Source organism: Curcuma longa, chromosome 19 (genome assembly GCF_044706935.1).
Source record: "Curcuma longa cultivar G26 ecotype Majalengka, Jawa Barat chromosome 19, ITB_CL_G26_1.1, whole genome shotgun sequence".
In the NCBI taxonomy this organism is placed as follows: domain Eukaryota; kingdom Viridiplantae; phylum Streptophyta; class Magnoliopsida; order Zingiberales; family Zingiberaceae; genus Curcuma; species Curcuma longa.
Window position 1 is genome coordinate 2890788 of NC_133879.1, and position 25323 is coordinate 2916110.

General features: G+C 39.8%; 1 protein-coding gene across 2 annotated transcripts; it reads left to right on the forward strand.

Moving 5' to 3' along the window:
- The first annotated feature begins 496 nt into the window (after window positions 1-496).
- On the forward strand, window positions 497-19617 carry LOC141812587 (ATP-dependent Clp protease ATP-binding subunit CLPT1, chloroplastic-like). 2 transcript variants are annotated; one of them, XM_074700595.1, is made up of 6 exons: window positions 497-771; window positions 848-883; window positions 986-1095; window positions 14474-14653; window positions 19181-19311; window positions 19383-19617. In XM_074700595.1, the coding sequence occupies exons 1-6, from the start codon at window positions 497-499 to the stop codon at window positions 19413-19415; spliced, it is 765 nt and encodes a 254-aa protein (XP_074556696.1). In that variant the 3' UTR covers window positions 19416-19617. The 2 variants fall into 2 exon arrangements, with proteins under 2 accessions (XP_074556696.1, XP_074556697.1); XM_074700596.1 differs by having other exon boundaries at window positions 507-771; window positions 19184-19311.
- Window positions 19618-25323: the final 5706 nt, after the last annotated feature.

Sequence of the window (25323 nt, forward strand, 5' to 3'; positions counted from 1 at the left end):
AATTTTGCAAGTCATCATTTATGTGTCTTGGCTTCCAATAGCAATTCCACTAGTTGACATAATAATATAGTCGATTCCTTCCTAGTTTTTTTTTTATGGTTAGTCCTTGAAGAATGTTCTTATTTTGAGAACACTTGTTAGAGTGGCAATGTGACACTCCTCTCTCAAAAATAATTGTACATTTGGATTAATTTTTCTTAGTGATCGAGCTTTTTGATATCATTTGTTAGATTTTTATCAAAATAATTAAATGGAGATAAATAACAAAACCTTCAAAGAAGTCAATGATGATTACTGTGTGAGTCAGTGGGGACCAGTCAATGAGGATTACAAGATGGATAAGATATGATTTGACATGTCAATGATTTAACAACGAAAAATAGTTTAATAAAAATAAACAATATGATAGATTTATTTGATTTATTCATCGACGTTGGAATTGGATCCTAATTCCAACAACTATGTAGGCTGCTCGGGAGGATTGAATTAGCCCAAAATGAATCACATCCTCGTCGCTGCGTCGTCTCTCTCGTGTTGGCGCACCTCTCACGCTGTGGGCAGCGAGATGGCGGCTATATTCCCCTCTTTCGTCCCAAATCGAATTTCCACCTGCCCATCCCTCTCTTCCCCGGCCAACCCCCGCGTCGCCCTCCTGCGAAACTCTCTCCTCGCCAATCCCATCTCCCTCGCGCCGTCGCGGTTCTTCTCGAGGTCAAAATTCCAATCTACTGCCGCCGCCGCCACCACCGTTGTATTTATGCTCCCCACAGCGTAAGCCCTTGCCCGCTCCATATCTCTTCTCCTTATTTTGATTTGGATTTACTTGATTTGTTGGCCTTCGGATCAGGAAACCGGAGCTAGCGTCCACTGGGAAGAAGCCAAGGTAGGATATGGAGGGTCTTGGTTTGTGTATCTATCGGAAATTGTTTTTGGTTCGATGAGAGTTGATTTTGAGTTGTAATCGAGGTGGTAATGTGTGCCGCAGATGGTCGCTCAGGTCTATAAAGTCCTTCGCCATGGCAGAACTGGAGGCACGGAAGCTCAAATATCCCAACACAGGAACGGAAGCCCTCCTCATGGGTATCTTGGTAGAGGGTTAGTTTGATATATGACATCCTTGATTCTTGATTTACTTGGATGCATTTTTAGTGTTCTTTTGATAATCCACTGCTTTAGCAATATCAGTTATGCCGCAGTAGATAGACTAGATTGCATGGGGGCCTTATGGATTCTTCACCTTAATTATAAGGTAGTTAGTAAACATATTATCAATAGGGACAGACTTTGTCAATTCAGGGATGCCTTTGTTAATGTTTGTGGTGATTCCGTTGGCCTCAGTGATTGAACGGAAAATTGTTTGGATCAACAAACATTTCAGCACTCGAACTGGGGGAGTTGATCTGCACAATCTGTCTCAAATCTCAACTACCTCTTGACTACAGGACTAATGGCGGGGTCCTACTAGGGTCACTTGGATGTTCAGGTCAGTATTAGTTTGAGTAAGAAGCTAAGAAAGTTTAGACCCAGGTGTTAGAGGCATTGTCGACATTACCCTAAGCCGTCAGTTTACATGGTTGTTTATAGGATATTGTAGTATGGCTTTAATGCTTCTCCCTCTATGGATGATTAACATAGTCCATGGAATAGTGTATGAGAAGGAAACACCACTTTAACTTTGTTTGACCAAGATAGTTAATGTAATGAGACAAATCCCATTAAGCAAGGAAACAATCAACAATCACATTTGATGCATCACAAGTTGTAGATCCCCTTAGTCATGGATATTGTTGGCTGGAGGGTTTCCCACCTACAAAGGTTCCATTAATAGTTCCCACATGGTGTTGGTTGCTTTGTTGGTAAGAGGAAAGTGAGGGTGTTATAGGTTCAATTGAAGGTGAGGGTGTTTGGTTTTCAGGTCTATCTACCCTTGGTTAGGGATTTTCCTCACTACTCGTACTAATTGGACCCTTTCATTAGTCTCCTCTAAAGTAGCATTTTGGAGTTAGATTTGTTTGAAAAATCCAAAAGTTGTCATTGGTTGGTTGCATGGTGATTTCTATTCGCTATTGGGATGTTAGTTCTCCTTGTGTTATCAACTTTCTACAAATTTAGTTGCAATTATTGCACATATCCATATTAAAAATCTTCAATCATCTTTCATCACTTTGACTTTCAACTTGGGCAAATTGCATACATGTATCTCTTGAGAAATCTAGGATTAGCAACATGAGCTAGTACTTGCAAAAGGTGAATGGTTAGTTCATTCCTATAAATAGTGGGAGATCACATTGCAAAGATGTTGAATGTGCTCGAATTCAACTCTTGAATGATAAAATGCTTGAACACCCTTTGTTAGATGTTTCTGTTGAGATCAGCTTTCGGATGCGTCACCGACCACCTAGCACCAAGGTTGCCTCTGAGAGGAGGAAGAAGGGAACCAACAGCCAGCCCTGAAAACACACACACACGATGAGATGGAAGGCTAGGGATGCCGTGGCTCGACCCCTTCCGACGCTCAAGTTAGTTCCTGGAAAGAAGAAGAAGAACTGTAGAGGAAAAGTGTTTCTGCGCATACCTGTATCTTCGTGTATGAAGGAGATTATATAGTGTAGACCGTATGCGGGTTGTCTTATCAGTAATTAAGGAGGATCTTTGTAGGTGAGGATTTGATATATATGGAGATGTAATATTTGCGGATCCTGTTACGGATAACTGTGCAGCATTCGATTGTTATGTCATATAACCTCTTGTTGGCGGTAACTGTATGATAGATTTGGTTGTGATTGCTTGAGAGATTTGGTGAGCTGACCCGGCTTGAGTGTAGGAGCAACGGACTTAGGCAGACTGTGACCGTCAAATAAGATGGATCAAGGCAATTGGCCGAGTATATGAGCGAGTGGTCGAATAGGGATTTTGGGTGAGTCGAATGTGTCCGATTAAGTCCAGTCAACCGGTCAAGTCAACCGTGACGCCCGAGTCTTCCTCCTGCACATATTCGGACAAGTCACCCTTCTATCTGACGTGTCCCTGAGACTGTGAGCCAGGTCATAATACCCGTAACACGGGTCTCCCCTCAAGTCTAGTCGAAGGAGCGGACAAGTCGACTGACTAGACCGAGTTTTATGGCAGACTGGATATGATTACCCTTGCAAATGCAGTTCAGAATTAGGTCCAGGTCTGATCAGGTGACAAGCCATTCTGCGATGAGCGGTTCACGCGGCTCGGGGTACTCCAATGTGCTTTAATGAGGTGCATTGATGAGATGAAACGGCACAACCAACTACCCCGTTGATACCAAGAGTTCCAGTCCATGGAGAGACGAATAAGAGAATATGAAATTTGGGGGAGACAACCAGTACCATAAGTAGAGACCTTAAAGGCCGACTTGGCAAAGAGCCTGCGGGAAGTTAAAGAGCAGCGGGCGAGCCTGACCCCTTAGGAACTCGGAAAAGCAAAGGAACAAAAGCCGTCCCTAGAGCAGGCACTGCAAGAAGCCCGAGTTCACGAAAAGGATTTACTGCAAATAACTAGTTGACCGAGACGCTTAGCTACACCAAGTCATCAAGGATTCAAAGGTCCTTCAGACACAGACAAAGGATGTCGTCGAGGGCCAGTGGGTACTAGAGTCCACACTGGGAGGGGGCCCGAGCTGAACTGGAGAAAAGTCAAGAAGAGACGACTGCCTATAGGGCTGGGGGAGAGCTCCGCTAGGCGGAACGTCAAGCGCAATGGTTGCGTTCTGAGAAATACTCAGATAATTTCCACGCGAAAATACTTCAGTGTGATTTTAAGGGTGCGCTGAAGTAAATTCATCAGGCCGGACTATTTCCTTCAAGAACTTTTTTTTTTTTTGGAGTTCTGTTGGAGTCTTCGTCACTTCATAAAACCATCATAATACTCGTAGTCGAGGACTTTTCTTCTTCGTCTCATACTTTACTGGCCGACTCCCCTTGGATTGATTCGCAACCGATTTCTGATATTGCCATCCCGACTCCTATTCTTTCCCCTCAATCCTTATTTGAACTCGGAAAAGATAATGATGGATTAAAGGGATTGGTCTTCGGCGTTCGTTGGAAAGGGTGAGGGGAAGATATCTATTATAGTATTAGAGTGATGTATCACTGGCATGGATATTATGAAGGTGCATGCAGAGCAATAGCAGGACAGTGGCTAGCCAAATAAAAAGGACAGTGATTTGTTTGTTTGTGAAGTGGGAGGAGAGAGAAAAAGAGTTGAGAGGTTACTTCAGTTGCATGTCTGAGCATATCACTGCTTCCTGCCTGCTTACGATCGCTCGCCACCGCTTCTCTACCTGCGCACGTCATCACGAGCGCTCTCGACCTGAGCAGGTGTGCGGCCGAGCTCCTCGAGCTCTGCCTGCACGACACGAAACCTGCGCACCCGCCTGGCAAGCTCCCAACCTGAGCAGGTGCGCGGTCGAGCTTTGTGCGAGTAATCCAGCGCCGACCTGACGCGTGGCTGTCGATTTCTGTCTGTGTGATCCACCGCTGACCTGACACGTATAGCGGCTGCCGAGCTCACCGTGAGCTTGGCAGCGTGCCGCGTGGGGTGGTTGCCAAGCTCCCGCGAGCTCAGCAATGTGCCACGTGTGGTGCTGCCGACCTCACGCGCTTCCGTGTGCTACTTGATCTCGGGTTGGTTTTAAAGAGAGATAATGCTTTTTCAATAATGTGTAGCTTGTCAGATCAGTCAATCTGTCTGTACTGACTTGTATCTCCTCCAACGGTCCAATCAGTCGTTCCACCATTTACTTGGCTATGAATTTGACTTCTCTTCTTTCCTTTTCTTTCTCCTCACGTGGCCGCAAGCACTCATCTATGCCTAGCTAGAGGTAAGTGAGAAAAAGCAGTCTTCTTTCTTCTCTCTTTCCACAAATTAAACTCACACGCGCCACTTCTTTCTTCTTTTCTCCTATTCTCTCCTCTCTCTTTATCTATTCTTCTCTCTTTCCACAAATTAAACTCACACACGGACTTCCCTTTCGTACCGCACCGAACTCCCGACGCAAGTTTGTTCCTAAGCTGCATGGCGCCCCTGTTGCACGTCCCGACTTGAGTTGCCGACTTCCCGAGTCGGCTGCTGATCTTCCTTGCTGAGCTGAGCTCTCACGTCCCTCACCAGACGACGCCGAGCTCTCGCACTCTTGCCGATCTCCTGCGAACTCCTCGATGCATGCCCTACTTCCACGGCTGCTCCACCCTGCATGGTTTGCCGAGCTCTCGAGCTCGCGGCAGGTGGCTGCCGAGCTCCCACGAGCTCATCAGCGTGCCACGTGCAGTGCTGCCGTTTTCCCGATCTTGCCGTAGAGCCGTGTTGATTGTTCCATTTCTCCCGGCCTGACATGCGTTCAGCCGACAATCGCTCTTCCTCGCGCACGCCAGACGCTCAACTGACATGTTGGGTGGCGACCAAGCTCACCGTGAGCTCGGCCACCTGCCACGTGGGGCAGCGGCCGTGCTCTCCTTGAGCTCTACCATCTGCCACGTGGGGCGGCGGTCGGGCTCCCCTTGAGCTCAGCCGCCCGCCACGTACGGCGGACACCTTGCCATGCAGGGAGGAAGGCGACCCTCCGATCAACGATCGGACGGTCAGGATTTCAATCTGGGTTTTATAAATAGGATGGGTTGCAAGGCAGTAGACTCAGATTTATGTAACCCTTTTGTTGTCCTGCAACATTGCCGTGTAAGTGTACTATGCTTCTCATCCCTTTTCATCATATTACGCTAGGCTCATGGTGCCTTGGTATGAATCTACCCCTTCTATGTTCTGTTCGGAGGCGAAAGGAGAGTTAAAGGTGGTCTTAGGCATCCCTACTGATCATGTCGTTAAGGTGCCCCTACCCCATCAACGATCTCATGCTCCCCCATCAGGCTTCATTACTTTCTTTTCTGACCAATTGATTGGGGATTTACGCTTTCCAATTCCCTAATTTTTTCAAGATATAGCTGTCTATTTTAATATTCCCCTTCAACAATTTACTCCTAACTCTTTTCGTCTTCTCTGCGGGGTAGTCCTAGTATTCAGAGTTTACCAGATCTCCCTTACTCCTGCTTTCTTTCATTTTTTCTTTTATCCGAAGAAAATGGAAGAGAGCATCTTCTATTTTACCGCTAAACCTGGGTGTAATTTTCTAGTCAATTATTCCACAGGCGACGCCAAACTATGTTCCTGTTGAGATCAGCTTTCGGACGCATCACCGGCCATCTAGCACCGAGGTTGCCTCTGAGAGGAGGAAGAAGGGAACAAACAGCCGGCCCTGAAAACACACACACACGATGAAATGGAAGGCCAGGGATGCCCTGGCTCGACCCCTCCGATGTTCAAGTTAGTTCAAGAAAGAAGAAGAAGAACTGTAGAGGAAAAGTGTTTTTGCGCATACCTGTATCTTCGTGTATGAAGGAGATTATATAGTGTAGACCATATGCGGGTTGTCTTATCAGTAATTAAGGAGGATCTTTGTAGGTGAGGATTTGATATATATGAAGATGTAATATCTGTGGATCCTGTTACGGATAACTATGCAGCATTCGATTGTTATGTCATATAACCTTTTGTCGGCGGTAACTATATGATAGATTTGGTTGTGATTGCTTGAGAGATTTGGCGAGCTGACCCGACTTGAATGTAGGAGCAATGGGCTTAGGCAGACTGTGACCGTCAAATAAGATGGATCAAGGCAATTGGCCGAGTATATGAGCGAGTGGTCGAATAGGGATTTTGGGTGAGTCGAACGTGTCCGATTAAGTCCAGTCAACTAGTCAAGTCAACCGTGACGCCCGGGTCTTCCTCCTGCACATATTCCGACAAGTCACCTTTCTATCTGACGTGTCCCTGAGGCTGTGAGCCAGGTCATAATACCCGTAACATTAGACTTTGCTCCTTAGGTATGGAATATAGTGATTTTGTAGTAATATAAGTAACTACTCTCCTAAGGTTGGTTGAAGTTCCTTTAGAGGTGGTGCCTCTTCCATGTATCAATCAATAGGCAAGCCTATATCTTGATCACCATTTGGGTGGAAACTTTAAGAGTGGAGAGAGCGAGAGCTAACTAGAGTTCTTCATCCTTTGTTTAAAATTTTTCCATTAGGAAACCTTTTATGTAGATGATTCAATTTGGACAAGAGGCATCAAGGAGGTAAGGCTATTTAATCTATGGGTTGGTTATAGAGGTGTTAGTATTTTCGTTTTTAGGAACTAATATTTTTAAATGATTCATTTTCCATTTCTGCCCTTCTTTCTCATGCGCATGATTAAAGTCAACTTTAAACTTCATGGCCACTTGTTCTTCATTAATGTCCTATATAGGCTCCATGATGCTTCGTCTCAAGTTACTCCTAATAATTAGAGGTTCTTGGTCAATTTCGTGGCAGTTTGTAATGATGTGAATATGGAGACATTAATGAATGCTCTTATCTATCTTTCTTTGTTTGAAGGATTGTGTGCGCACCAAGCTTTTACATTTCTCCTTAAGGTTTTAAGTTATAGGGGTTGAGCTCTATGAAGGCTTGAAAAAGTTACTTGCTATGTCTATCAACTTGGAGGAAAGTGGAGTTTCTTGGTCAAATGACATCTATTGCAACTCTTGGAGCTATTCCCTCCTTTGAATCTCCTTAAGTGGTGCTCGCAAGTTAAAGGAGGGCCTATTGGGATTGAAGTACTCAATCTATGCCAACAAGGATGGTTGGTTAGAGCATATCTTAGCCGTGCCCTTTTGGGTTGCTAGGGTCGAGATTAATTAAATGCCCTCTGTAACTTTGTATTTCCTACTTTTGATGACTTTGCTTATTTCTTGTCAAGAAATGAACTTCACAAGGATAAGGGGTTCTTGTCTAGTGGTCGATGATCATCTCCTTCTTTAGTATCTCATGCGCCTTTGAATGAATTAGCTTCCAAATCTTAACAGGGCCCATGAGATAGGCTAATTTTGATTGTGGATGTGGAGGAAGTGGGTTGCCTCATGACATATTAGTCATGACTCTAGGATTCTCTTGGAATAGCACCACTAAGGCCCCACCACCACCTCCTTTAAATGTGGATCGTGTCCCTTCTAGTTTACACTATCACCACTAATGAGAAGTAACAATGAACCCTTGTCAACCATCAATCAAGCGAAAATCATCGTGTTATTGGGCCTTACATCCTTGTACATCATTCGAGTTTTGAGGGGAGAGCAATGCTCCAATTTGCCTAAGGTGGGACCATGGTTTAAAATCTAATGTCGTATTGGGCAGCATGGGTGAAACTTATCGTTCCACTTGCCGACTAGCACAACACTGACATCGGCACGACCATGCGAGGCCTCCCGCAAGGCCCCACGGCCGCATGGACTGTGTGAGGCCTCACAACCACATGGAAGCCTCATGACCTTGCAGAAGCCTTGTGCGAGGCCTCACAGTCGTGCAAAGGCCTTATGAGAGTCTTGCGGCCTCGCGTGAGCCCCATGACCATGTAAAGGCCTTGAGATAGATAGCGGTGGGTGCGCAGAGGCCTTGAGCGAGACCATGACAGCTGCGTGAAGGCCTCAAGTGAGACCGTGGTGGCCGCGCGAGCCCTCCTTCAAATGACATTTTAAAAAAATTCTTTATTTTTTATCTGTTAATTTTTTATTTTTTTATAGTGGTTAATTCTTTTCCATCTTAATTGTTTCTCCTTTCATCCTTAAACACATAAAAAAAATTCCTTTTTAATTTTGTTTGAGTACTTTTATCCTTTTGGATGTTTGAGTTTAGGCTTTATCTTTGTTGTGAGTTGACATTTTCTTTTTACTGAGTTGATCTTAAATTATTGCAGTGGTTGAGTTTATGATTTACTTACCATTTTCAAGTTAATATTTTTGCTCTTCCTTGATCCCCTCAAGATTGGAACATAGAGGGTTATAGTTGATCCTTAGGTGGGTAGAGTGTAAGGGAACTTGGGTGGCCATATTTGTGCATTCAGTCGAGCAAACAATAGCCTTATCTAGCTAGTCCTTTGTTGAAACTCTTGCTAGCCCAATTATGTACCATAGTGTGGGATGTGGGTGTGAAGTCTTTCCTTAGTCTAACTTCTTCACTTAGCTTAAGTGCTTTGATAGTAGGTGCCACATGAGGGCTACTCTATTCAAAGTGATATCCAATTCGCTCTTGCAATGTTCCCTTAGTGTAGGGGAGCATTTGACGATAGTGGTCAAACCTCTACTATAGTTATAGGGTCTCTCTCTTGTTGGCCCCCTATGTTAATAGATATTTGTGATTGTAAAAGTTTAATTCATAGCATGAGTGTCGACTTGTGTCGGCCGACATGGATGAAATTTACCATTCCGTCCATTGACCGACACTGAGATGACTTCAATATGTTGGCTCAATGGAAATATAGGGAGAGAAAAGAGACCAAGGGAGATAAAGGAGGAATGGAGTGCAGCAGAAATAGAGGGAGATAAGAAAGACCGAGGGAAAAAAAACAAGGATAGGGGAGAAGGAGAGGAGTATCGTGCGGTAGGTGGACATCAGTGATCGGAGGTAGGCAGGTGCGATCGGGTTGGCGTGGAGGTTGAATCAGTAATAAGGAAAAAAAAGAAAGTACCATTACCTTATCAAATATTTATCTATTGAATTGAACTATTATCAAAATAAATCTAAATCGAAAGCCATTTAATTGTAATCACTATGTCTACTAGATAGACTCCACTAAATTTTAAAGTGATTTTCACTTGACCTCTAAAATTTAAAATAGTAGTTCAATTTAGTCAAAAAGTCATTTAAAAAATAATTTGAAATGCAAAATATTTTAAAAATATTTAAATAGGATAATATTTAGTATCTAACATTACAATATATATATTTTTGTGTGTTCTAACTTTTTTGACATTGAAAGAGTGTGTGAGCGAGCCATTAAAAAACTAAGGTTTGATGACACTTTGGTTAAATTAAAAAATATTCATTTTATTTCACTATTTTTAATTAATTTCATGAGAGATACATGGTAAGTATGATACATATGTACTAACTCGATTAAATTAATTATTAATTTTTTAAGAAAATTCTGTCTAATTCAAATTGAAGTATAAAAATTTTTTAATTTAAATTTGATTTCAACAAAAGGAAAATTTTGAATCTAAAATTTTCAAATTTGTTTGAGTCAAATTTTATATTTTAAATTTTTTATTTATAAAATTAAATAAATTTAATCATAAAATTTTAAATCTAATTTAAGTCTAAAAATAATATTTTAAAATTTTAAAATCTTGTATATCTTTGGTTTTCGTACATTCTAATAATTATAATTACATGAAACAAATGAAACCAAATTAAAATCAAATGGTTAGGATTTTAAATTATTTTACTTCATCTGAAAGTTTTATTAAAAATTACATGTGACAAAATTATATTAAATGACCAATTTTTTTATTAAATGCTAATAAATAAATTTCAAACATATTTACATAAAGCAATAAAAATATACATTCATTTAAATAAAATTACGTCGCTTGGTCTTTAAATCTAAAATTGCTCTAATGTTTTAGAATTTGAAAACAAATTATGACCCAATTGTAGAGTACCAAGGTCTCATTTTGTCATTGCACATTCCAACAATGTTTTGCCTAAAATGAATAAATTATATGTAATTTACTATGAAATGAAAGAAGCATATAATTTACGAATGACTAAAGTTAAAAATTAAAACATAATTGATTGTAAGCAAATTTAATTTGAAGAGTGAGGTGATTAAATTTATTAACAAATATAAGGACATGAATATGTTAGAAATCTATTTAATTATTAAGTAACCATTAAATTATAATAAAAAGTTAACTAGTATTATTAGTAATACAATTAATAAGTAACAAAATTGTACCGACAAGGCATGATACATTACTGAAATTGTATGGTTTTGGTGAGATTGAAACTCCAACAAGACTCAAAATTTTAAAGTTTGTTTCATAGTTGCTCTATACATGGTTCCTGTTGTAGTTGTGGTGATTGACTTCCATTCCTTGGCCTTAATTGAGACCAACTAGGCCACTGTCTTAGGGAGCTAGGACAACTTTGTTATTTCATAGAGTGATTCATGCGGCTCTCTTGGAACACAGTGAATGCATTGGTGATAGAAGTTGAAATGGACACCCTTGTGACATGGTAACTCAAGTTTATAAAAGGATATCTAGCAAATGACAAAATAGGACATCGAAGGAGGGGTTAATAGTGCAGAATATGATTGAGGTAAATGGTTGAAAAATAGCAGCTAGCAGTAATAGCAGTAACTTGTAGAGTAGTTAATTTTATGAACAATGTTTGGTCAAATCATGACCAATGATTGGCCTGCCTCACTAAGAGTCCAAGTATAGAATGAGAGTGGTGTTTTGCTGAATGTGTATTAGGAAACACTTTGCTTCAGAGAGCACTGAGTTATGGACTGAATTGCTGAGGTGAAAAGAGCTTGTATCAGTTTGTAAGACCAGTCAAGGTGCAAGGTGGATGAGGTGAGTATTAGGTGTTTAGCTTCAAGGTGTTGAGGTAAGATAGAGGTGGCCATGCACATTTCTGGTTCTGTCAAGGTTTGACATTGAGGGTCAAGTTTTAGCTAATAATAGTTATCTATCTCTTATTCAATCGAACTGGGTTTAGAATGGTGGCTGAGCTTCAAGTTCTGGGCTAGGTGTACTTTACTGGACTGAATGAGTGGACCAAGGAAAAAGTTACATTTACTATAGTGCATGATGCTGGAGATGCGGTGAGCTGTGGTGCTAGTTTGGGATAGCCACGTGTTATTCTGGTTGTACCATGAGGCTCTGACAGATTAAACACTTTCATTGTACCATGTGGCCCTGATAGATCAAATAATGCAGAACACCTTACCAAGTTCATACATTTTGGAGACATCTCCCAACTTCCATGAGCTACTATGTGGAAATGGTATTTATCCCATTCTAATGTATAATGAAAAGTGCCTAGCTGCCCAATCCCAATCACTTATGTCCACTCACTAGTTTGTACTTATAAGTTACAGTTGATTGAATAAATCAAATAAATCTAGTCTTGAACTGCTCTTGGAAATTAATCCATATACCTAAAATAAATAAACTTTAAACCAAAACCCTCTCACTTATCCTGTGCCATTCCCCTTGATCTCTTTTTCTCTAGATCTCTTGCATGTCCTTTGCCACCATTCTCCAGCTGAAGCACTTTCATGATCTTGAAGTTCTTGTTTATTAACATCATCCTATAGGGTTAAACATATATCTTCTCTTCTGTGTGAGTTACTGGAGATAATGTCTCCTCTCTAGCAGGTCATCACTGCCACAAATTCTCGTTGTCAGCTTGTGTGCTTCTTCATAAGCTAACATCAGTGGTTTTATTTCCTCTTTTTTTTTTTTTTTTTTCAAGTCCCCACTTCCTCTCAAAATATAAATTGTTTAGTTTGTGATTGTGTAGATACATATTGCAGCCAACCTTAAAATTCATACATATCCCCTTTTTCATTCATCTGTCTGTATAAGCAACTGTGTAGCCAATTTTTAGAGCATCAATCTATCAGCTTGGCCTTTGCCCTGTGGTAGTGAAAACCGATATAAAGGCCTTTTTAAATACAGGTTTTCTGAAAATTACTTTTTCCTTTCCATTCAATAGGGGTTGTAGTTAATAGATGAGGGTCTGCATGATCCACACCATTTCCTTTTTTTCTTATATTTTCCATCTTTTATTTTTTGGTGTGAAGCCTATATATATGAGGTAGGTTTTAAGTTCTTATCTTTATCCCTTCTCTCCGATTCTCCTCTTTCCTATCTTTCTTTCATCTCTTATATTTCTTCCTTTGGCCTCCTTTTTATCTATCTCATTGTGTACCGATTCAGAGCCTTATTATTTCCTCGAAGCACCACTTTGTGCCAATTGTTTCTCGTTAATTCTGAAGTCTTCGGTGAACAAGTGCAACTTTCTTTTGTGAACATGTGAAGCTCACTTTTGCTCTTTATGTCCACATCCTTCACAAAATGCCACTATCTTGTCACCCTTTATGAAATCCTTCTACCATCCCCATGATCTCATACATTACTCAATCATCACTCCTAATTGTTGCCTTCAACTACCCTTCCTCACCAATCATCATACACTTCAAATTCGTCCCTGCTATCACCATTCCTCATCTGTGTTGTAAGCACTCATCAAAATTCATTGCACTGGCCGCCCTACCTCCATAGAATTGAAACCCCTTTCTTTAATCCTCTATCTCCTTGTTTGTTTTTGCCAATCCGCTTCTTCCAATCTTGCAATTGGCCATAGTCTTTTGTAAAATGCCTTTGTCTTCCACTTTCACTAAATCCCTTTACCATTCCTATGATCTCACAATTGCCGGATCATCGCTCCTAATGGCTGCCACCAACCAATCTTCCTCGCCAGTCAACACACAACACAAACTCCTTCATGTATTCATCATTCTCCATCCATTCTGTCTTCACTATTTGTTGCACCCACCACCCCACCTCCATAGTGCTGCAACATTCTATGTTTGTGAGCAAGACCAATACTGTAATATAGCTATACCTCCCTTGATGGGCTGATTCAGTTTCCCTTTTTTTTCGGACTGGCTGGCCCACTCCATTTCCGAGAACTATGCCTCCAGTTCCTTTAGAATGTGGCAAGAGGAAGAACTCTTCTCATATCATGGAGGCACCTACAGGGGTTCTATGCACAAGAAGTCAAGCTCAGTTATTTATTTCCCCCTTTTGTGTTTTTCCCAACATAGAAAATGTTTTTCTTTTCTAATTACCTTCTTTTTTTTGGTGTGTAATCAATGATGCTTATTATTATTTATTGTAGGCTGATACAAGTTGTGAACTTGTGATCTGAAGCCCCCTATTGGGCACTACACTGCCCCTGTGAAGGACATCTAACATCTTGCCCTTAAAACACGTCATTCCTTGAATCCCCATTTAACCATGTATTCAGAGCTGATGGCAAATCTTGGTCAACTAAGGACAATGAAACTGAGTTGTCTATAATCAGTGAATTTAAATCATTTTTCAACCCAAAAAATCCTCAACTTAATAACATGCTATAATAATTTTTCAGAAGATTGTAAGTATTTGATAAATTGTGTGTTTCAACTAAATTAAATGATTTCAGTAATTAAAGATGCCTTAAAGAAATAACTTAAATTATTCTTTTTTGCATATTTTACTTCTAAATTTTCAGTCACTTGTGTAAGTATAATATAGTAGAATCCAATTGTAATTTGTTTCTTTGTGAGTTTGCTCTGAGAGCTTCTAAAATGGGGCTGACAAATGATCCTGTAGTTTGTGGAACTTCAAAAATCAGCTAGAAAGCAATATTTTTCAGGATGGGTATAGTCTCAACTTCTGGCTGCTTTTGTACAGCTTGACTGTTATTTCCCATCTGATGATATATTAGTAAATGACATTTTGCTATTGAAAATTTGGACTTTTTGGTTACAGCAGTGCTTGTTTGATCTATTTCAGGAACAAGTGAAGCAGCAAAATTTTTACGGGCAAATGGGATTACAATTTTTAATGTGCGTGAGGAAACTGTGAAATTACTAGGCAAATCAAACATGAATTTTTTCAGTCCAGAATTTCCTCCCTTGACCAAACCAGCACAAAGGGCACTAGATTGGGCTGTTGATGAGCAACTGAAATCAGGTAAGTCACTATGAACTAGTACATATTAACTTGTCTAGATTGAATAGCAGTAAACAAATTTTCAAACCCCATATCTTTATACATGCATTAGACAAGAAATTATCCTGCAATTGCTAAAGCATTCCTATTGATTAATTTAATCCTCATATTATTCTTCACGTTGAAGAATGAGTTTAAACTAGACCATCAACCAACATAGCCTGCAAGCCTACACTAGTGCAGAACAGAAGCATAAAAACATTGCTTATCTGACTTCCATCATGATTTAAATTGTCAAGGCAAATACCAAAATACCACTATTTTTTACGTTATTCACCAAAATTACAATATTCTAGTCAATGAAAAAAAATGTCATTTATATTTTCAATGTAGTCTACTTCAATTATTAGTAAGAATGCATGTATGAATGTATGATGCTGGTGTTTCTGTTTTAACTAGTGCAATGTCAGACGCTTCATAAGTGAAAATGTCTTTCTTCTCAGAACAATTGTTTTGCCTCAATAAATTTGCCTGATTTGGAGATAGGCATGCACAGGAGTTAATGCAGACAGATCTTACTTTCTTGCCCAGTCAACAAAAACTAAATGTGATCATGCCATAGCTCTGCAACCATCATACTAGTTTTCTCTGAAGATGACAAAAGAAAAAAAAAGTAAGAGACTAGTCTCATAAATTCTTCCAGATGAAGGAAGATGCAGCAGATTCGAGATAAGCCTCTAAACCTAAAGAACTCTGATATGAGGGTCACTGCACACATGATGGGAAATTTCTCTTTGAAGGCTTGAAAGAGGTGGTTACTTCAAACAGGGTTGCAATAAGTGGCGTTTATTGCCATCCAATGCAACTGAGCTACTAGTGCGGAGGGCAGCAGGGTGCTGCAGTAAGAAAAAAAAGAGAAAGAAATCAAGAAAGGAGATAACATGATACAATAGAGAAAGGGGCTGCTATGGAAACACAACGAACAATGTGGAGTGAGCAAAGTTAGGCAGCGCTAGGCTTAAGAGAGAGGTTGGTTTAGAATTTATGACATTGCATTTTAGGGATTCAAAATAGTGTTTTGACTTTTGACCTGTCTGATACCAAACTTCCATGCACGAGGACCAAGGGTCACAATTGGCCTAGATCACTGATCCTGTGGACCTGACAATCCAAGTCACGAACTTGTTTGTTCTAATTCATAAATGCCCCTTTGAGCATTCCAGATAATATATCTTGATCTAGGATAGTAAATCTGTTGTCATTGTGGAAGAGCTTTTGTGGAGGAAAGGTAAATGACCACGAAACTGGAATTACATTGATCTTTGGATAATGATCCTGTCATCATTATATAAAGCACAAAGTATGAATGTCTTTCCAAGAGCTTTTGTGGAGGAAAAGTTAGTGGGAAGCTAGGAATATGTTGTCTATCAGATTGCAGGGCCATCTTCAATATCCATGTATCTTCCATATTATTGTCCCTTTAAACATGTGAGAGTTATTATTATTATTATATTTTGAAAATATGGTTTAGTTGTATGAGTGATTAGTTGTGTGTAATGGGTTGTCTCACATTGCAGGTTTATGGTTTATTGGCCTTATACATACCATGGAATAAGTGTTAGTAACTAAGAGAACAACAATCAATACAGTATTATTTCTACCTCTTAACCTGGCCCCTCTTCTAGTCTTGGTGTTTTCTGTCTTCCAGCTCTCCATAGGCCTCTCTTTGTCCAAATATGCCCTAATCCAAACCAACCCCCCCCCCCCCCCCAATCACCACAGATTTTATTCATGTAACTGCCAAATTTGGCACTCATGTACACTGCCAAATTTGGCATGGCAGTCATCTCACATGCTGACAATTCTTGGTGCCCCTCATCTTCTATTCCTATAGTGACCGTACAACTGCTTCTATCTCATGTCTAGGCATCTAATTGTGTCCAAGCACACACTGCTTCCCTTGGTTAAGAGGTAGAAGAATCCCACTGCTCAAGAACTCATGTCACTTCCCACTATATACTACTTTATACAACTGTAGAATTCGTGTGCAATCCTCGCTGCTCTCTTCTGCAGTACGTCCTATTCAACTCCTCTCGACATCCAAGCACTGAACTAGGGACATGTGCTGAATCAATTCCTCTTCAGCTACTTGCTACGACCTTTCTTCTATTGATTGTGGGCTGTCGTGTGCCCATCTTGTCCCTTCCATGAGCAAGCAGTTGATACCAGCTTCTCTCCTTGTGCTGAACTTCAACAGTCAATTCTTCTTCTGCTGTCATCGTCCCTGACAAAGTAGATCTTACATGAGCTTGTCATTGATTTGGACTTCTACTGCTGTCCTTTTTGGTGTTTGTCGAGAGATCCTGATGGGCACAAACCAGCTGCTTCACCACTTCAGTTGCTGCAGTATCATGGCATGTACCTCATTGGCTGCATTCTCTGCAGTGGAAACAACTCTTCTCAATCTAAGTAGGTCTTTTCCATTATTGTCCACCATATATGGCTTCATCTTATGAATGTCTCCACTGCTCTTCTCCGTAGCCCTAGATATGTTTTCTCTTTATCAAGTAGTCTGCAAGTGGATCACAAGGTTTCATCTCAAAATCTCTTGGATCATCTTCACAGCTTGTGAAGGCCAGAACAGTGTTCATTCTTTTGAAGAAAGGGCCTTGTTCTCAGTCTGTTATGTTCAATAAGGGTTGAATTGTGCTGTTAATCTACCCTCCATATCTGATTGGCTTCTCCTTTATTAACTTTTGTGTCCCATGAGGCATTATCCTCTTAGTCAATCCTAAGATTCTTGTTGAGTTCTTTTCTTCTCCCCTTTCATATGTTTGTTTGTGTTGCCAATCAGTGGATTATAATCTACCTGGGTTAAAAACAATTTAACGAAAAATAAAAAGGTCCCTGGGCTGATCAGTCGATGACAGAAGTTGCATAGATATATATATGTAAAAAGCTCCGGGTTGATCACGGAATTTGGTTTGGGGATTTAGGGTTGATCGGATGAACAATTACATATAAAAAATAAATAAATAAAATGGCCCCGGGCTAAAACCCAGGTAGGCGTTAACCTAACTCCACCCTTGTTGCCAATGCTACCACTTTAGGAGGAAGCCCTCTCGAGAGTCTCTTGGGTCTTATCTAATCCATGGGTTCATTTGACGCCTACTTGCTTTTTCATGCTTTAGTTTTACTTTTGTTTTTGTGATTTCCTTTTTCTAGGTTATGCACAACAAGTTGGACACAGATTGTATCTATGCTCTACTTTGGGAGTATTGGTAATTTGTTATATGTAGTGAGGTTGTCATTAGTTATGGAGTTGGTTTAGTCTGATTTGATGTTTTAGGTTCAACATTTTAGTTACCATATAATAGGCGTCTCTTATCCACAGAACAACAATAAATACATTTTATCTGTACCTCTTTAAAAAAAACAAATAACTTGCAATTTCTGGAGGGCAGTGAAGCATCTTTGCATTAAACATATTACTATTTCTGAAAAATGTCATTCAATTCACTGCTCTTGCTGATTTTCACAGGTTATAACACTCCAAATTATGGTTCCAAAGACCAATAAATTTGTGTAACTAAATTGTTGTGTTATGTAATTCGTTACTATGTAACAAGTGGATTTTCAACTAAATGGTGAATGCTTAGATATCATGAATGATCTCTAAAATTGATATGCTAGCGAAAATTACTTAGATATCATATGCTTCTCATCATTCTTAAATAATACTGCAGTGGATTCTTCTCCTACATGTATTGAGTATAACATGCTGAATAAAATCTTTACCATTGTTTTGATCTTAAATATTATTACCAAAGTAAACATCTCTTGTAAAATATCAGCAACACCAAATCCTGCTAAGCCCAAACTTCCATTTCTCCTCCTACTCATTGCCCCCTAGCTTTCCTTCCTCTAAGGGGTGGTTGTGCAACAAGTGTAGTTTTTTATTCTTTTTGCACTTGTTATTTTGGCACATCTTGTCTTGTTTCCATTTATTCTAGATGTAATTGTGAAATATTGAATGAGACTCATAGTTGTATTGCTCATAGCTTCCTTACCTACAGATAAAGCTGAATTCAAAATTCTCTCATTCTAAAGTATAACTCGTGACTTTAGGTTATAGCTAATTTGTTAAGTATCCTTTTTGGGGAATATGTTTGCTCGAATGAAACTCAGAAGTTGATATGAGGCCCGCACAAGCAGTGGAACACATGGTTTAATTCAATGCAAGGTGAAGACCTTCATTGGAGACTTGGAACTGAAGGACATAGCGGCTTGAGCGTAAAGCATTCTGTTGTACCAGTTCCTGTAACTTTCGTTAATTGAGTCATAGCCATATCAGTACTTTGGTTGTTTGCATCTCTTGTCTGGATGCCACAAGTTAAAAAATTGTCTGAAAAAGATGGTTGTAGCATCTGTGATGGTTGACAATCAGTTTCAACATTCAGTCGTCGGCTTTTTTTTATTGTAAAAAATAATTAACTATTTCATTGCCAGCTTAACAACCATGAATATTTTTTTTCCTTATAATGGTAGCAGGCGAGGATGGAGAGATAACAACAGCACATATACTTCTCGGTATATGGAATGAGAAAGAATCAGCTGGTCACAAGGTCTTGGCTTCCCTAGGTTTTGACGATGAAAAAGCAAGTGAAGTAGCAAAGTTTGTAAGTACCTGGATTGCTTCTTTATGAGATACTTAATGAATTACATTTGACAAGATATGATTTGCTTTCAGGCCAAAAATGAATTTGTGATGAATTATCGGTAGCTGACTGCAGAACGGTCAAAGTTTAGCAAAGTTATCCACCTTTTATCTTCATTCTAGGAGTTGATTATTGTCACTTCGACTTAATCAACTGCTTACAAGGTTAAAATTTCTTCATGATGCTGGTCCAATGTGACTCGAGGATTTTCAATTTCCTTTATGCAATGTATTCTTTGATGCATATTATTTAGGGCACGTTGAGTTAGTGAATGCCTCTCTTAATCTTACCACAATTACTATGTTAAAACTGTCCTAATGTGATGCTGCTGAAGAATAGTCTGCCCGGCAATCTCACCTGTGATCGTTCGCTTAATAACTATTGAGTGCTTAGTATGAGATTAGTTCATACTTGCTCCCGGGGTATAGTTGAGTTGGTTACGACGGAGCATATTTGCAGAAGAGGGCAAGAGTTTGAATTTCGATGAAGTCGAGCAATATCCTCCTCCATTGTGACCAGCTGTAGTTTCTCGATTTACCTCTTCATAAATGATCGTGGGATCGATCATGTGGGATCGTTGGATATGACAGATTCCATCTGTTTTAGAAGAGATTAGTTCATACTTACATTTGTAAAGTGGCTTGGTTTAGACAATTATCAACCTGCTTCAGATTTACAAATGAATGATGCGGTAGGCTGTTATCCTATTTTTGCAAAGCCATTGTCACTAAAATCATTAGTGTGATTACATATGCTTCCTAGGGCATGGTGGGATGGTAAACGGTAAGATGGATAATTCATACAGTGAGAGTTCGATTCTCATGTTAGGCATTGTCAAACGTTTGCGGTATTTGAACTATTAGTGATGTTGGATTGTTAAGTTGTGGATATTTGTATTTTTTTGAATTTATCTTGATGATCGATAGGATCGAGTTGTTCATTTTTAAGATTAATCAGATCATAAAAATTGAATATTTAAATTATAAAAAAAATTAATATGATTACATACGTATCTTTTTTGACTTGTTCTTGAAACTTCGATGGTTTGAATAAGACTCTTGATCAGGATTCAGGAATCAATACACACAAGGAAAAGTAAACAGTATATAGAACTGGTCAGGAAGTGTTTGATCTCCTTGATAATAGGTCATGTTCATGCATTCTCACGGATTAGGAAAATAGGAGGGTGCATTTGATTTTCTGAACATTAAAAACTTTATAGGTATAAATTGAATAATATTACCTAACGACGCTTTTAGGAACTAGAAGTGGTTCAAATAAGATGTCGTTAAAACTGAATATACCTATATACTAAATATTATGTCAAACATAGATATAAGTTTTTGGAAGCTTGAATAATTAAAAAATAAAAAAAATTAGATTTTAGGCAATTCAATTAGAACTATCTAATTTTAAAAATTAGTTTTTTACGCCAGAAATTTATATTTTTTATTTTAGAAATTTCTAAATTAAATTGTAAGAATTAATGATATGATATCTGGTATTTTATGACTTAAAATATATAAAGGAAAAATGAGTTTAGTATGGAAAATGAATAAATAAGGTGTATGGAATATATGATATTTTATTTAAAAATTAGTTTAAAATGAATGTGATGCAGGCCGAACCTCTCCTCTCTCTCCTTGATTGGTCGCACCACCTCTTTCGGGTTGAAATCCGATAGTGCTTTTGACTTTTCGTGCCCGAGCAGGTCTCCTGTTTGCAAATCAACATTAGTCAGCATGGGTTGGCATGATCCTTTCGACGGTTAAGTTACCATAGAGCTGAGAAAGAGTGCCTCCTTAGAAGAAGGATTTTAGCAAAAGCAACAAGAAGAAGAATAATAATAATTGACCGGATCAACTACTATCTTGATTCAGACTACTCACAACGAATGACCAAGTTAGCTTCTCTTAATCCACAATGCCCCTTATATACCATCGAGACAAACCTCCACATGGACTAAACTGACAGTCTCATGCGTGGGTAGAAGTGTGGGCATCATCACCTCCAATCAGGGTCAACATTTGACACACAGGACATATTCGAGTGAGGATCCAAGGTTGACCTCTCCTCACCTTACATGGTATCATGTGTACCCAATCTGTTGACATCCTCCTCCTTACACATGGGGCCCTATTTAAGACCTTGCCACTTCGGTCAAGATCACAAATAAGGAATCATTAACAAGAATGATTAGGCTCAATAAGCGGAGGGGTCAATTTCGGGAGAGATTCTCGAGCGGAGATGTTCTCGTATCGAACGACGTATTGAGGATTTTCCTGACTGGGGATGCTCCTATATAGTCAACTAGTCATGAAAAAATAGAGTAATAGGCTCGATTAGATTTCCCGAGGAGGTACCCGAGCAAACATTTTCTTCGAGCGGTAAAATACCCAAGCCAATCGACCATAACTTCTTCACCCGAGTAGGTTATTCACAACGTCTTTCGGAGATGTTTCCGAGCCGTAACATTTGACTCTGCCTTGATGTTTTTTTGAGGATGTTCCCAAGCTGTAACATTCGACTATGTCTTGGTGTCTTTCTAGGGACCTGACTCTACCTTGCTGGTGTCTTTTCAGGGATGTTCTCGAGTGGGGGTGTTCCCAAGCCGCAACACTCAACTTTGCTTTGGTGTCTTTCCGGGGATGTTCCTGAGTGAGGGTGTTCCCAAACCATAACACTCGACTCTGCTTTGATGTCTTTCTGAGGATGTTTCCAAGCGGAGATGTTCTCGAGCCACAACACTCGACTCTATCTTGGTGTCTTTTCAGGGGATGTTCCTGAGTGAGGGTGTTCCAAACCATAACACTCGACTCTGCTTTGATGTCTTTCTGAGGATGTTTCCAAGCGGAGATGTTCTCGAGCCACAACACTCGACTCTATCTTGGTGTCTTTTCAGGGTGTCCTCGAACAGAGATATTCTCAAGCCATAACACTCGACTCTGTCTTGATCATGCTCTCTGATCATGTCTCCGATCATCTGACATAGACCTACTCGAGTATATCTACAGTCCTACCCAAGATGATGTCTATGAGACACATCAGAATTGCACCTTAAAACATGCGTTTTTACCTTAAAATGTGCCAAATAAGTTCATGGAAATATATATATAGCCTACTACTGATCTCGAAAACCTAGAGCTATCAATGTATTAAAAATATCTTGTTTAAGATTAAAATTTCGTTGTCTTCTGGGTTTTCGACATCAGTAGTAGGCTATATGTCTACGTGGCTTCTTAATGTTGACACCACATATTTCACTCAAGGTTCCAACTTTGTGAGATGAAATAGATCAGTACATCAACATTTATAGACCGACATCTTCAGTTGAGGTGGTTTGAGTTGAGTCATTTAAAGTTGTTAGTCTGAGTTGAAAATATGCTGAACTAAGCTAGTTCAAATTGAGTCATTCGAAGCTAAGCCATTCCTAACTCTCCAATCCGGGCTCTCTTGCTCAAGATCCTGAGTTCCCACTCTAGTCTGAATTACCCGAGCTCCTAAGTTAAGTTTTCAAGCTCTTGAGTTCTCTAATTCGAGCTCTCTAGTCTAAGCTGCCTGAGGTCTTGAGTTCCTGAGCTGTCCAAGTTCCTAAGCTCTTGATGATTATCAATGTGGCATCTCTTAGATGTGACCTCCCATCCTCTACACATGTCATTTGTCCTTGCATATCTTACTTAGGTATGACCTTCCACCTTATATCTCAAATCATACTTGGGCACGATCATTTGTAATTAAAGATACTAACTTTAGATATGACCTCACACTTACCATGTCATCCCAAGTCAAATTGAAACATATCCGTTAGAAAAAAAGGGATGAATCTCTCTCGTTAGTGTTTTTGTTTTTGCATTCTTTTTACATTCATCGTTGTGTGACTTTTACGAAAGAGGGGGTTTGTTGAACAACTCTAGTGCCTATTGACACTTTTGTTATTGTGTGCAAACAAGACACCTCCGGTTGTGGAGGAACGATTCCCATCCTGACAACCTCCGTATCGTTCGATCTTTGCACTGTCACTGGCCACTTCAACATCCAACATAAGCGGTGGATTTTCACAGCATCATTCACCATTGTTACTATCAACGCCAAAGAAGATAAACAATAAAACTTATAGGAATATAAGGAAGGACGTAACATGATAACAATGAAATTATAGAGAGCATTTTCACAATGAAGTAGAGGGTAAAATTATAAAAATAAATCTACAGAGGGCATATTTGAAGGTCAGGAATGAGGAAACATCTGAGGTTAAAACGAAATCTACTAATACTAAAATTATTAAAACTAATATTATGCATGTTTACTTTGAAAGATGAAAAGAGAAAGGAAATGAATTGATAGTGGAAAAAAAAATCCATAGGGAAGGGTAAAAGAAAGGAACGGTAAAAGAATCTGAAGGAGAGAGAAAAGAAAAAATTCAGCAAAGGAGGGAAAAAAAGTGGACAAGAAAATAAAAATAAAAGAGAATCATAGGACGTCTTTCACAACTTAATCAACCGTTGTCTTTTACCAACATAAAATCAGTTATTAAAGTTGATTTTATTAAAGCTGCTGAAGGGTTTAGAAATTATTCTGAAATTAGTTATTAATTTTTTGATTAATTGAGGATTATGATGTACTACTAGGTGCTACTCATGATAGATCCAAAATTAAGAGTTAATTTCGGACGACCAACATAACCGAAAACCTATTGGGTTACACGCATTACAAGTTTTGAAATGACTTAAAACGAGTTTAGGAATTATATTCTCAGAACAAAAGAAATTCAATTAGACCGGACAAAGGAAAATGATGGATTCTATCTTATGAAGATGGATTAACCAAAATCGAAAATGATCTGGTTGATGAACCAGACAAACTGGTTTTGAACCAAAGATTGAACCAACTTTGTTTGATTCATGTTGGAAGGAATTTTAGCAAAATGGAAGGCATGACAAGTTTTGTCTTGAGAAGACGAAAACAAACGAAACTTATTTGGGTCAAACCAGAATTCGTTTGATTGCTTAATTGAACAAATTTGATTATGAACCAAACCGAACTGGACTTGAACCCGATTCAAGTTGAACCAGGTTCAAACCCGGTTCAAAGGCTTAACCTAATTCACCGGTTCAAGAGAGAAGCACTGTGCTTCCTCTTCAATGCGTGAACGTGCACGTCCCACCTCCCGTCCGCCGCCTGCAAGCAAATCGGGAAGGAGATCCCGATGGAGCTGGCTTCACACCATTAAGGAAAGGAATCCCGGTTGCTGGCTGTGGATTGGGCGGTGGAAAAGGAAGGATTGGTGCCAAGTTGCAGCTTCGTCTTCCTTAAGAAGGAGAGGCTGTCGGCTGCAACAATGGTACGAGAAACCCTAGTTTTTGTCCTCTTCCTTCGTTCTCTGATTCGATTGCCTCCTTGCCCTGATCACGCCTCTTCCTTTGCCGGAAAACTCCCTGCCGCCGGCCTTCTGCTCAGCTTGCTGCCGCCTGCCCACCGTCGGAGCTTGCTGCCACCGGCCCTCTGTTGGAGTTTGCTGCTAGCCTTTGCTGGAGTTTGCTGCCGGCTTTTGCTGTTGCTTGCTGCAGCCGACCCCTTTGTCGTCGCTTCCTGCTGCCGACCAAGAAAACCTTGGTGAAGTTGCTGCGAGGAAGAACACTGCTGCCGGAATCTTGATTTCGGAAGTCTCCATCATTACTAGAAAGGCTCCGGATTTGTGCCTTTGAGAAGATCTTCGTAAATTTGTTTATCAGCGATCGTTAGAAAACCCCGAAAACGAAAGCAACGTGTGTTGTTGCGCGTTTCTGATATTAGAGTATTCTTCTGTATCGATCGTTGCTGATTTACGGCTAGTGACGTAACCAGCAACGCGGCTCGTGCTTGAGAAGTCGTCTCGACAAACTTGGCGTGGATCATCGACAGTATCATGCCATTTCCGCTGCACGTAATTCATCAGGTATAACTAGAATAATTTGTTATTCTAAAAATTTAATT